This window comes from Coptis chinensis, chromosome 7, assembly GCF_015680905.1.
Source record: "Coptis chinensis isolate HL-2020 chromosome 7, ASM1568090v1, whole genome shotgun sequence".
NCBI lineage: Eukaryota > Viridiplantae > Streptophyta > Magnoliopsida > Ranunculales > Ranunculaceae > Coptis > Coptis chinensis.
The window spans coordinates 70,714,141-70,727,347 of record NC_141462.1 but is presented as its reverse complement, the minus strand read 5'-3'; the positions used below and the strand labels follow the sequence as shown (position 1 = coordinate 70,727,347).

Sequence of the window (13,207 nt, the reverse complement as noted above, 5' to 3'; positions counted from 1 at the left end):
AACTTTGCAACACTAGGTTGTACTTGGGAAGCCTTTGCAACTCTAGTTTTAGGAGACATCACTACAAAAATCATACAATTAATCATAGTTTATTCTTTAAGAAATTTGAAATTAATGATAAGCAGTATAAACAACATCATCGCAATTATTTAAAATGAAATAAAAAAATTCAAACATTCAATATATATTTAGCAAAAAATGCAACATCCATTTAGTTTCAATAAAACCAAACTAAAAAAAAATTACAAAATAAACGACATTTTAGGCATTTCATCAAATATCTAGCTTTATCCAACTTCATTTCAATCCAAAATAATCAACAAATTCATCTACGCAATCGCTCGAAGTTCTTTTACGCATTTAATCAAAAACAGCAATACACTTTACAATCATTTAAATCAACATTAAACCAAAAATAGCTAAAAATTAAAATGTTAAAAATTCAAACCCCATTGCAGAGTAACAATTAATAGAATTTTTTATGAAACTGGCAATATCAGAATCAGAAATGAATCAAACTAAAAATAAACCATTAATTTTTTTTTCAAATATACAAGTTAGTTTTTTCAAATTTATCCAATTTAATTTACAAGAAACCATAAGAACAATTACCTAACTTAATTTACATAACAAATTACGAAAAATAAAAGTCAAAATTGAAAATAAATTGAATGAATGACAAGAGGAGTAGATGAATACCAAAATGTCCAAATTGAAATTGAAAAAGAAGATGGAAGGTGCAATTGAGAGGAGCGGGAGAGAGCGCCAATGTTTTTTATTTTGAAGAAGAAGTAGCCGCCAGTTCTTTCTTTTTTTTTCTTTTTTTTTGTTTTGTATCGGCCAGTTCCAAAAAGTGGGGTGGGGGTGCTTTGGATGGTGGGGTGGATGGAAAATGTCTTATTAAATGGAGGGGTGCCAGTACCACAGATTTAACCAAAGGGGTGCTAGTCCCATTTTATGGGGTGTCAATACCGCCCCGTATAATAGAGAGGGAATCTTCCAGTGGCATTAATATTAATAACCAAAAAAGCCCATGGGTTTCTAAATACGGTTCGGGCCATTTGATTAAAACCGGTCCAAGCCCACTAACTTTTGATTTAAAAGAAGAAACGAATTTTGTTTGTTGGAGTGAAAAAAATGGAAGAAACGAGGTCGGTCCCGAATTTTAAAAACCTCTACAGCAGAGAATATCAGGGTCATAAAAAAAAGGTTCATTCAGTTGCTTGGAATTGCACGGGCACCAAACTCGCGTCTGGTTCTGTTGACCAAACTGCTCGTATTTCACACATTGAACCCCATGGACACGTAAGCCAACTTACTTCTATAAACCTTTTTATTATTATTATTATTATTATTACTGCTTATAATCTTATTCAAGAAACTAGACACATAAATAAATGTACAAATTACATATTAATATTACTAGTGTCCATGCAACATAGGTGTGAATGCATTTGTAGTGATGAGTTTCCAACATTTTTGTAGGTGTAAAAATCATAGACAAAAAATATGTAGATATGCTAGGGACATGTAAAACATCTTTTAAATGAAATGTCGATAAAGGAGTTGAGATAAGATATGAACCAATGTTTTAAACATTCAAGGATTCTCCATTTATCTAGGGTAGACTGACATTATATATTGGAGAGATTTTTGGTATTGTGATATGAAGAACTAGCTTGGCTGCTGCATTCCTTCCAGCATACGCATAATTGTTTCCGTTATAATATTCTACGGCCAAGCGTCCCACCTTATTACAAACTTAACAACCATTGTCTTTTGGGATGACAAAGAATACTGAGGAGATGTACAAAAGACTGGATATAGTAATTTTCTAAAAAGTAGCTACTTAAGTTAACGTAAAATAAGTACGTACGTAAAACTTCACCTACAAAATGAATTCAAATATAATTTTTTGTGGTTATGAAGTACTCACCATAATGATTATCTTCCCAAAATTTCAGCTCATTTGGAAACCTCTAATATAGATAAAAATTGTTGGCATCTTTAAAAAGAAATCTAACGGTCCAGAAATGTTAAGTTTTTGTTATCGGTTTTTGCCAATGTTAGAGGTTTTCAAATGCGCTGAAATTTTGTAGAAATGATCTTAATATTGAGTATATCATATCCACTAAAAAATAGGTTTAAATTCATTTTGTAGGTGAAGTTTTATTTACGTACTTATTTTAAAGTTAACTTAAGTAGCTACTATTTAGAAAAGGACTATATATATATATATAGTCTAACATTGGCATTTGAAATTTCAGCGCATTTGAAAACCTCTAACATTGGCAAAAAACGATTACAAAAACTTAATATTTCTGGACCATTAGATTTCTTTTTAAAGATGACAACAATTTTTATCTATGTTAGAGGTTTCCAAATGAGCTGAAATTTTGGGAAGATAATCATTATGGTGATTGCTTCATAACCACAAAAAATTATATTTGAATTCATTTTGTAGGTGAAGTTTTACGTACGTACTTATTTTACGTTAACTTAAGTAGCTACTTTTTAGAGAATTACTGATATATATATATATATATATATATATATATATACTTTTCTAAATGGATAACAACCCGTTATGCTGTTGGAGTGGATCCTACTCCGTGTTTACCAGCAGTGGAATGGGGGAGTGTCAGACCATTGTCTTATGTTTCTTGGCATTGACCGGGAAAACTTGTACCCGCTAAGTCGTGGACCAGTGTCCTTTCATACTTGATAAAGTGAGTATCCAACGAAAGCGTAAAACTTCCCAGTTCAAACTTAATAAGTTCAAGTACGAAAAAAATATATAAGACTTGGTGGCATGCTGATTTCTTCATCCACCTCCTCATTGCTTACCCTCAAGATGATCCGAATACCCCCCACTTTTCTCAACAGATTAAAAAAAGAAAAAAACGCATCTTCTTTGCTTGCATTATTTGCTAATTGTCACCATCTTCAAATGCTTGATATGATTCTTCATTCCAATTACTTAATCCTTACTAAGCTTCAAATACCTGTTTGACAATTTACACTAATACAGATCATTAAATACTGGCCTGCATAGATAGTAGCCCAATTTTCACCCACTCTAGTGACCATATAATACAGATCATGTGCTCCTTTTGTCTTTGTGTGTGTAATCCATTTGATTTCTTATACTAATTTGAGGTTTCTCCTGCAGAGTAAGGTTAAAGACATTGAGCTGAAGGGACATACTGATAGTGTGGACCAGCTATGTTGGGACCCCAAACATGCTGACCTAATTGCAACTGCGTCTGGTGACAAGACCGTTCGCCTCTGGGATGCTCGCAGTAAGTCATATTATGCAGCTCATTGTTCTTTCTAGTAGTGAAAGGTCTGATATATCACATGTATACCCGTATAGTTATGGTAACATATGTGTTTACTTTCTGTAGGAAGTCAGAACTCAGAAGGTTTCCCCCTTTGTCTTTGTGGAAGTAATAGTGTTTGCGTACTATTACACTAATATGTGTGCAGATAGCCAAATACTAACCTCTAGCCTTGCACGTGCAAGCACTAGCCTTATCATTCAACCATTAACCTCTAAAGCAAAGTGCTTAGTTAATTTTTTTTTTTGAAGAGGTAAACGATCAATATATATATAAACTATATAAAAGATAATTACAAAATAGGATGAGATATCCTACTAAGAACCGTAAAATAAAATAAAAGACAACAACAAGGAAATGCAGAAATACAACAGTGATTAGACATCTCGAATGATATCCTCCCAAGAAAAAGCAAAGGACCCGAATGGTATCTCCTTGAACTCCTTCCACCGCTTACACCAAAGGAAAAGCAATCCTTTGATGTGAAGAATCAAATGTGCAACGCCAAGGCTTCTATCCTCGAGAAATGTCTCCTGTTTCTTTCCAACCATATACCCCATAGTATCATAAAAGGGAATAATACTCCACAACTTTCTCTTAGTACGCGGGTGGGAGACCAAAGACTAGACCACATCATCAAAAGATCACAAGCGGTCGAGGACACACCCAAGAGATTGACCCTGATTGAATAAAATAGTTCCAAATGGCATAAGAAAAGGGCAAAGAATAAGAGTATGAGCAACGGATTCTCCTAATCATAGCAAAAAGGGCGTAAAATTAACAATAATCATTTTCCTTTTCCAAAGATTGTCAATGGTTAAAATTTTACCCAAAACCGAACACCAAATGAAGAAAGAAACCCTAGACGAATTTTAGCCCTCCAAATGAAACACCAAGGATAAACAAGGTGTGATAGGATATCCGGTTGGTTAGGTGAGGCGACAAGGAGGGTTGAATACCAAGATCTAACAGTAAAAATACCTTTGGCATCATGGGCCCAAACCTGTTGATCATCTTCGAGAGTGATATTAGGTGGAGACCCTAATCTCGCCATCAAAGTAGCCAAATCGTCAATCTCCCACTCATTGAACGTATGTCTGAGATCAATGTTCCATGAGGCAAGCATTCATCTATCATAACAATGAAATCCCTAACCGGCCGATTCTTCCCCGCTTGACATGGCATAGAAGTTCCCAAAATCCCTACTCAAGGCTCTATCCCCATTCCAAACATCCTCCCAAAATCTGACTCTATCCCCTTTGTTGACTCTATAGGAAATATTTTTCCTATAGTCCTCCACTTCTTTCATAATCCCTTTCCACACTCCACACCCATAGGAATCGTCACATCACGGCTCTCCCACCCAAAAGGACTCAACCCATACCGAGACAATAATTCTCCTCCACGCCTCTCACTCTCAATACCGAACCTCCACAACCACTTACTCAAAAGGGCACGATTCATAAACCGGTCTTCTTTATACCAATGCCACCTTGATCCTTAGAAGTACACACCCTATTCCAACTAATGAGATGGTAGTGATGTGCCTCCTCGAATCTCCCCATAAAAATCTCTCAAATCTTATCCAACCCCTTAGTGACACTCACACCGGTGCTCGAAAAGAGTTTACATGAAATAAACGGGTAGACTAGACAAGGAACTCTTAATGAGGACCACTTTCCCCCCTTTCGAGAGGTAACGACCTCTCCAAGAAGCCAACTTGCGCTCATATCTCTCTATCACCGGGTCCCAAATAGAAACACACCTATTCGCAGCGCCCAAAGGAAGACCTAAGTAAGACGCCGGAAGAACACCAGGAGAGCACCCCAAGACACTAGCAAGCTGAACTGCACTATTACTCCCTCCTACACAATACACCGTGCTCTTAGCAATGTTGATCCTCAAGCCTGATACCACCTCAAAACAAGCAAGAAGACCTCTAAGGTATCTAACTTGATTCTCCTCATTGCCTAAAAAGATGATAGTGTCATCTGCAAATTGTAAGTGGGTGATCTTAATATTGTGTCTCCCCACGGAAAACCCCGACAAAACACCCCACTCATTGGCTCTTCGAATAATCCGACTCAAAACTTCCACCACAATGAGAAAAAGGAAGGGAGATAAAGGATCACCCTGTCTTAAACCCCTAGAACTCTTAAACCACCCCGCGGGAGACCCGTTCACTAAGACGGAAAAAGACGCGGACGAAATGCACTTACGGACCCAACTTCTCCAAACCTCTCCAAAACCCATCCACCTCAACATATAATCTAAAAAGGACCAACTCACATTATCATAGGCTTTGGAGATGTCCACCTTACAAACAATCCCAGGCGTCCTAGAACGAATCCTATCATCAATGGCTTCATTAGCAATTAGAACACCGTCTAGGATTTGTCTATCGAAAATAAACGCTCCTTGTTCCTGCGAGATAACCGAGTCAAGAACCTTTTTTAACCTCAAAGAAAGAGCCTTGGAGATAATTTTATAAGCAGTTCCCACAAGACTAATAGGCCTGAAATCCCCCATTTCCACTGCCCCATGCACCTTAGGAATAAGAGTGAGAAAAGTATGGTTCAAACTATGCTCCAAAAAACAGTTCATTTGGAAATCTCTCACCATCTCCAAAAAATCTCTTTTAATGGTAGTCCAAAACTTTTTAAAAAATTCAACAGGAAACCCATCAGGGCCTGGAGCACGGTCTCCATCCATCGAATTTAGAGCTCGAAAAATCTCCTCCTCCTGAAGCGGTTGCTCCAAACACTCCTTATCTTCCACCGAAATTTGATTAACTTCGAGATTGTCAAGTTGAGGTCTGTATCTCATAGGCTCTTTGTACAATTCTGTATAAAAATTCACAGTCTCATTACGGATTACCTCTTCATCATCAACCAGAGAGCCCCCTATGTTCAACTTGGAAATCGAATTAACTCTTCTCCTAGCATTAGCGAGGCTGTGGAAATACTTCGTATTCTGGTCTCCTTCTTGGATCTCCTTATCCCTTGATCTTTGCTTCCAAGCAATCTCTTCCATCAAGATCACTCTCTCTAACTCTCTTTTAACCACCTCCCTCCTATCCCTTTCGGCTTCTGTTAGGTTCCGCTCCTCCTCCACGGTGTCCAAAAGTGCTTAGTTAATCACATGCTAAAAGTTATTATTTGAAGCTTATGGAAGGAAGGAATAAAACGATTGTGGAGCTCCAATGGATAGGTTTTTTTTTATGTAAAGACTCCATAACTTCATCCTATTGGCAATGGAAATTTCAAAATGTAGTGTGTAATTGGGATACTATTGCTATCTAGCATTCTTAAAATTGTTGATTTGTTGGATCGGATTGTAACACTCCCTTTACTGCCTTTCTAAGGGAGCATGGGGTTGGTTTCTCTGTACCCTCTTCATTATGGTTGCTTGTACTTTGATTATGTGATTGTACTTTTATTTTCATTTATAAAAAGAGAAATAAATAGTTACAGTGTTAACATTATTCTACCAAACTTTAATTATTATGAAGAATTGGAGAATTTCCCCTTTGCTTAGAATAAAGAAGTATGAGAATAAAGGAAGATAAACCTGTTGCTTTGGAGTTTATATTGGTCCAACATGAAGGAAGTGCGATTCTTATAAATTATGGAATGCCTCTAACATTTTACTTATATAAATGTGTGGAGGAGGTTCTACAGCAGTTTTCTGTTGAAAGTTGAAAGTTGAGACTAGTTTTTGTTGAAAATCACTTAAACACGGGGTTACACTGCAATACATGTATAAATATATGCTTGGCTTATATGTTCTGTGGTTCCAACATGGGGCTCTAAGATCATCCTTCTTACACTCATTTCTAAGAAATATGTCTGTTTTTTTGGTTTTGTAGGTGGTAAATGCTCCCAACAGGTAGAACTCAGTGGAGAAAACATCAATATAACATACAAACCTGATGGTACTCACATAGCTGTTGGAAACAGGGTACGTTATAAAATCTTAGGCCAGGTTTCAAGTTTAGGGTAATGTAATGTATGGCTGTGAATAAGATTCCATGCTTACATTTGGTTCCGAATTCTTGAAGGTATTAGTGTTTGTTAGTATTAAGTGGTCAACGACATATATTGCCTATTATGAAATTACTTATATTGTTTACTCCTGATGTTTAACTCTACTATTGTGTCTTCTGTAGGATGATGAACTGACAATTTTGGATGTTCGGAAATTCAAACCAATCCACAAGCGCAAGTTCAATTATGAGGTAGATTTGGAAACTTTGAAACATGAGCTAAAGAGAGCCTTATTGATAAATGTTTGATTGTATCATGTTGAGCGTAAAAATGGCTTATTTTCTTTTTATCATGTTAAAATGTGTTGGATGAAAATAAAAAAGTTTATATTAGATTTCACTTCCTGCAGCACAACAGGTTATCATATTTACAGGAATTGCAGCAAGTGTTTTGCTTTATGTAGATTTTTTCATGACCTGTTTATGAACACCTTCCTTATATGGCTATGAGGCTATCTTGGGTGTTTGACAATATAAAGTCCCACAAATTTCTTTTTCTAAGATTTCTAGCCATCTAATATCTTGGACATCTTCAGACATTGACCAATTAATTTACCTGCTCAATCTATCTCTGTTAGGATATAAAGATGGCCATTAAACATGGCTAAAGGCTATTGCCATTGAAGAAAATAGCTTATGTTTAGATCATATGCCAGCAACATTACTTGCTTATCTCACCTTCAATTTGCTGATGATACGGTGGTGTTCAGAATCAGGTTTTGATATCCCACCTTCAATTTGTTGGTGATACTTCGCTGTTCGTGGGGTATGATAATGAGCAATTGAGGTATCTTAGAAGCATTCTTTGCTGTTTTGAGGCGGTCTTGGGTCCGAAAGTGAATATCGCTAAGAGTACCATCTTCGGGGGTGAGTGTTGGGGAGGATACTGATAGTTTGGCTTCCTATGTTGGTTGGACAACTGGTACCCTGTACTTTGGTCTTCCTTTGGTGGATCTTGATAGGTCGATATCCATTTGGGATCCCAATATCGAGCGTTTTAGTTGTAGATTGACTGGGTGGAAGGGTTGTTTATTGTCCACAGGGTGATAGAGTTATTCTCATCAAATCTATTTTTTCTAGCCTTCTTATCTAGTACATGTCACTTTTCTATATGACTAATTAGTGTTGCTGATAGCTTGGAATCGATAATAAGGGATTTCCTATGGGAGGATAGTGAAGATAGCTAAGTTCCATTGACACGGAAACGTGTGTCCGTCTTTGACACGGATACGAAGTGTCTGATATGGTGAAATACCATAAATTGAGGGATATCACATACAATATGTGCGTGTGTCGTGTCCGATATGTACACGTATCTAACACAGATTATTTTTGAATTAACATGGGAAGATAGACATAGGTTTCATCTAGTTAGCTGGAAGAGGGTGGGTTGGGTATGAGGACCTTGCATTGGTTGGTAAATGGCTTTGAAGGTTTGGGGAGGAAACGGAGGCCTTTGGTGGAAAGTGATAGTGTCTAGTTTTGGTGAAGAGTGGTCTTGTTACCATAACTTTTAGCCTCATGGACCTTGAGAATCCATTCTCTGAAGGGACACTGGCTTTGGGGCTTGCTTATTTTGTGATCCTATAGGGCGGAGAAGAATAACATAAAATTTGAAGTTACTTCGTTGTCTATGGAGAGAAAGTGATTTGGGCTATTAAAGCGCTTTTGTTTTTCTTGTTCTTGTTGAAAGTGCACGACGAGCTATGAAGCACGAACACTCCTCTAAGGGCAACGTATCCCGTGTCGGACACATATCCGACACTGACACTCCCCGATACGCCTCCGACACGTGTCAGATACTCGATTTGGAGTATCGGATTTATTAATTAATTTATAGAATTTCCGACACTCCATGGACACGTTGAGCACACACGGGGGACACTTCTACATTTTACTCTAAATTTTAAAAAAGTGATTAAAATACTTAAAAGAAGACATGACTTGGTAGGGTTTTATTTCACTCTTGAAATAAGGAGGCACAATGCGCAACTGCACACTTTTGATGATTGCCAAATCCTTTTTAAGTTTTTATATATATATTTGTTATGAATCTTCTGTAATTGTTATTTCTTTCGTTGGCATTAACTTGCATTTTTGGACATGTATGTTGTTGTTTAATCTTTTAGAGTTAGACATGTTCAAAACTAGTTTTCATATTTTGATTTAAACTTAGTGGAGAGGGTAAATTTCATGACGTATCCATGTATATATAATTTTTCTTTAACGTGTCCATGACGTATCCGTGTCCTACTTTTTTGAATGATGTCATGTCCGCGTATCCGTGTCGTGTCATATCTTTGTCGCATGTCAGTGTCCGTGCTTCATAGACGACGAGTTTTGTGAAATTCATTTTAGACTTTTGTGTGCAGATGGGAGTCTATAATGAGCAGATGGAAGGATTTTGTTGTTTAATTTCATTTTCATTTTTATTTTCTTTTGTAACTTATCCTATAGGATATCTCATCCTCCTATTGGATATCTCATCCTATTTTTATTTGATTTGGAGATATGTATAAACTATACTTCACCGAACTAACATAAAGAAAAAAACGATACTTGCCTAAAGGACCTATGTTATTTTGTGAATGGAAAGGTTTTGTTCGAAGAAAGTTGTTTTTTCTCAACGTACTTTTCTTGATATATTCTAATGTGGTAAATGCTTCTCTGACTCTTTTTGACTAGGTGAATGAGATTGCATGGAATACAACTGGGGAAATTTTCTTCCTGACAACGGGAAATGGTGAGATTGCTCACAAACTGGGGAATCAGGGAGTCAAAGTTGTTTATACAACTGTGGTTCATTGAGCCACTTACGTTGGTGAAGTTCAACTTTTTACTAATTGACGTGTAGTGTTTGCCTAGGTACTGTTGAAGTACTTGCATACCCATCTCTCAAAGCGCTTCACACTCTTATGGCACATACAGCAGGTTGCTACTGCATTGCAATTGACCCGACAGGAAGGTGAATTGATAGTCTATTCGCTCCTGCTGTGCATCATTTTTGTCATATATTGTTCTTATGGTCCTGTGAGTAGAATTTTCAAATCCACAGCTTCTTGTGCTCGTTGTGATACTTCACGATAATAGGTTTCTAATTATCATCATTCATACGCTAGTTACTTTGCATTGTTATCGGTCCGAAGAACTCTGAGCGTCGAAGTAACATTGCGGTTTGGGGTTTTTACTTGTCTGTGCTATAACAGTGCACACCAATAAAGCTTCTTCTTCCTCTTTTTTTGGGTTTTTTTTTTTTTTTTTTTGTGTTTTCATGGGTTGCAGTTTGTGTTTTTTAAATGTATCAGCTTTGTAGACTTAACCAAAAGAATAGCGTAAGTAGGAGGTGGATTATTTATTCTGTCTCTCAAAGATAATGTGCCGTATCAACACTAGTTCGGACTTTCTGTATATTTTGATGTGTATTTAGTGTACTTACTGGCTTACAAGTCAGTAACTAAGATAAGATGACCGATTAGATTACTATCTGAATATCTGATGCTACACTGCTGCTCAGCACCTTAAGAGTTCTTTTACTGTTAAAAATAATTAAAAGAGGAAATGAGAATATGCATAGGTGGGTATAGACATGGTGATTATGGAGAGCCTTCCTGCTGATCACCCTCAGGAGCACATTATTCAAAAGATACTTTGAGTAACTCTTATTTACCTCCTTTATTGTCATAGTTATTTTGCAGTTGGAAGCGCTGATTCTTTAGTAAGCCTTTGGGACATGTCAGAGATGCTTTGTGTCAGGACATTCACCAAGCTTGAGTGAGTTCACATATAGGCTTTACCTCTCTGAGCTTTATTTCTATTATTTTGTTGATGTTGATCCATTTCTGCTGTTGATCATGCATACTAGTAATATTTCCATAAGTTCTGGTTGAAACGTGTCCATACTCGATCTTACATTCTCTCTCTCTCTCAGGTGGCCTGTGAGAACCATAAGCTTCAATTCTACAGGAGAATATATTGCTTCAGCCAGTGAGGATTTGTTTATTGATGTTGTATGTACCTGGTCAAATTGTTGCAATGTCAGTTTTCTTTCCATGAAGTCCCTTATCAGTTTTTCTGAAAGAAGAATAAGAATAATGAAGCAAAGATCACAGTATGGGTGTAGTTATCATCCATAAGGTACCAAGGTTTCAAACAAAAGGCTTGATTACATGATTTTAGTCGACCGGGTACTCACAATCCTTTGCTAAGTGAAATATGGTAATTCTGTCTGATAATTGTATGTGTCAATGGTCATAATTGGGATACTACCCTCTAGAAATATTTTTGGACATGTAGATCCATTAGGATGGCATCATGGCATCGGATGAGAGAACTATATAAAATAAATAACACTAATTTATAACTCCTTGGGTGACTTCAGTGGGTCTACACTTGTTTCACTCTGTTGCATGTATTCATGGTACTTTCTTATTCGACTTGTGCATTCCTGGATAAAACGTTTTTGGCTTGTTGACTTTTTTGCTGCTGTTTGGTATAGGCAAATGTACAGTCTGGCCGGACAATTCATCAAATTCCATGTCGTGCTGCAATGAACAGTGTGGAGTGGAATCCTAAACATAACTTACTGGCTTATGCTGGAGATGACAAGAACAAGTACTCAGCTGATGACGGTTAGTGCTTATTATTTATTAAATTTCATTTGATGAATTAAATGTCTGTTAACAGCTAGAGTACGTTATTGTAAAATCTAAACCAACAAATATATTGGAAAAAGTGCAAAGGTTACCAAGGTTCAATTGTACGGAGTTAGTAACTCTGTCAATATCAGAGTGTCTTCAGAGGTTTCCCTTTTCCGACAAATTACTGAGAAAAGATTGCATACTTAGACAGTTTACTCTATTTATTAGTTATGTTAGTTCTGAAGCTACGAACTTTGTTAAAATTCTTAACTGCTTGTTGTAGGTGTATTTCGAGTTTTTGGCTTTGAGAGTGCCTAAAAAGTTACTGATTATCGATCAGAGCATATGTTCCAAAGACATGCCTTGATCTTTTCCCCTGTTGCAATCTGGAGGAAATTGGTTGCCTCGTGTTTTAATTGGCTGTAAACCAGGGGAAATTGTACGTTCTGATGTTGTGTAACTTAACTGAATTGTCAACTATTTATGTGAATATTGGATATTATGATTGGGAAGCTGGATTAAGGTCGGTATTGTGTAATTCAACATTTTTTGAAAAAAGTTCCTTTCAAATGTACTCTCATATTCTTGATCTTTAATGTTCATACAGTTTCTCTTATACGACTAGCCCGGACAAAGTTTTTGTGACTCGGCCCATTCTAAATACGGCCGGGTTTAAACCGCTCCAAGCCCGACCAACGTTCCTGTCCCATGACAGCCCAATATAAAAAAGAAGGTCAAAACTAAAAAGAACGGAAGAAAAAACGAGGTCAAGCAATTTTCCTACCATCTAAAACTGAGTAACTGACCGATGTTCTGCCGTCTACTCGTCTGGTCCAGGATTGATGAATAAGTGCCGGACTGCCAGCCTCTCTATTAAATTTACAAATAAGGAATTGGTCCCAAGGCTCATTTTCGAGTAAAAATAACTCTCACAACTACAACTAGCATATTTTTTTAAGAGGGCGTCTAGGTGCGCAGGGTGCATGAGTACGCAAGCATGAGGGCCCTTGGACAGTATTTTTTTGAAGTAATACACCAATACTTTTGCCTCTATGAGTGGCCCAGATGCGAGTGTGCTCGTGGACGTGGATTTGTCCAAGCCAATCCCAAATCAGATATGGGTGGAGGAAGAAGAGGGCATATCTTTTATGCAAGATATTGAGGTGGTGAAGATGCCAAAGTTT

General features: G+C 37.0%; 1 protein-coding gene across 3 annotated transcripts; it reads left to right on the top strand.

Annotated features, from left to right (window-relative positions):
• The first annotated feature begins 1,105 nt into the window (after positions 1–1,105).
• On the top strand, positions 1,106–12,597 carry TEX1 (Transducin/WD40 repeat-like superfamily protein). Of its 3 annotated transcripts, none has more exons than XM_086571798.1 (10): positions 1,106–1,305; positions 3,173–3,302; positions 7,210–7,301; positions 7,510–7,578; positions 10,072–10,129; positions 10,252–10,351; positions 11,071–11,157; positions 11,315–11,393; positions 11,882–12,014; positions 12,307–12,597. In XM_086571798.1, the coding sequence occupies exons 1-10, from the start codon at positions 1,138–1,140 to the stop codon at positions 12,339–12,341; spliced, it is 951 nt and encodes a 316-aa protein (XP_086427924.1). In that variant the 5' UTR covers positions 1,106–1,137; the 3' UTR covers positions 12,342–12,597. The 3 variants fall into 3 exon arrangements, with proteins under 3 accessions (XP_086427924.1, XP_086427923.1, XP_086427925.1); XM_086571797.1 differs by having other exon boundaries at positions 1,115–1,305; positions 11,315–11,420; XM_086571799.1 differs by lacking the exon at positions 12,307–12,597 and having other exon boundaries at positions 1,115–1,305; positions 11,315–11,520; positions 11,882–12,016.
• Positions 12,598–13,207: the final 610 nt, after the last annotated feature.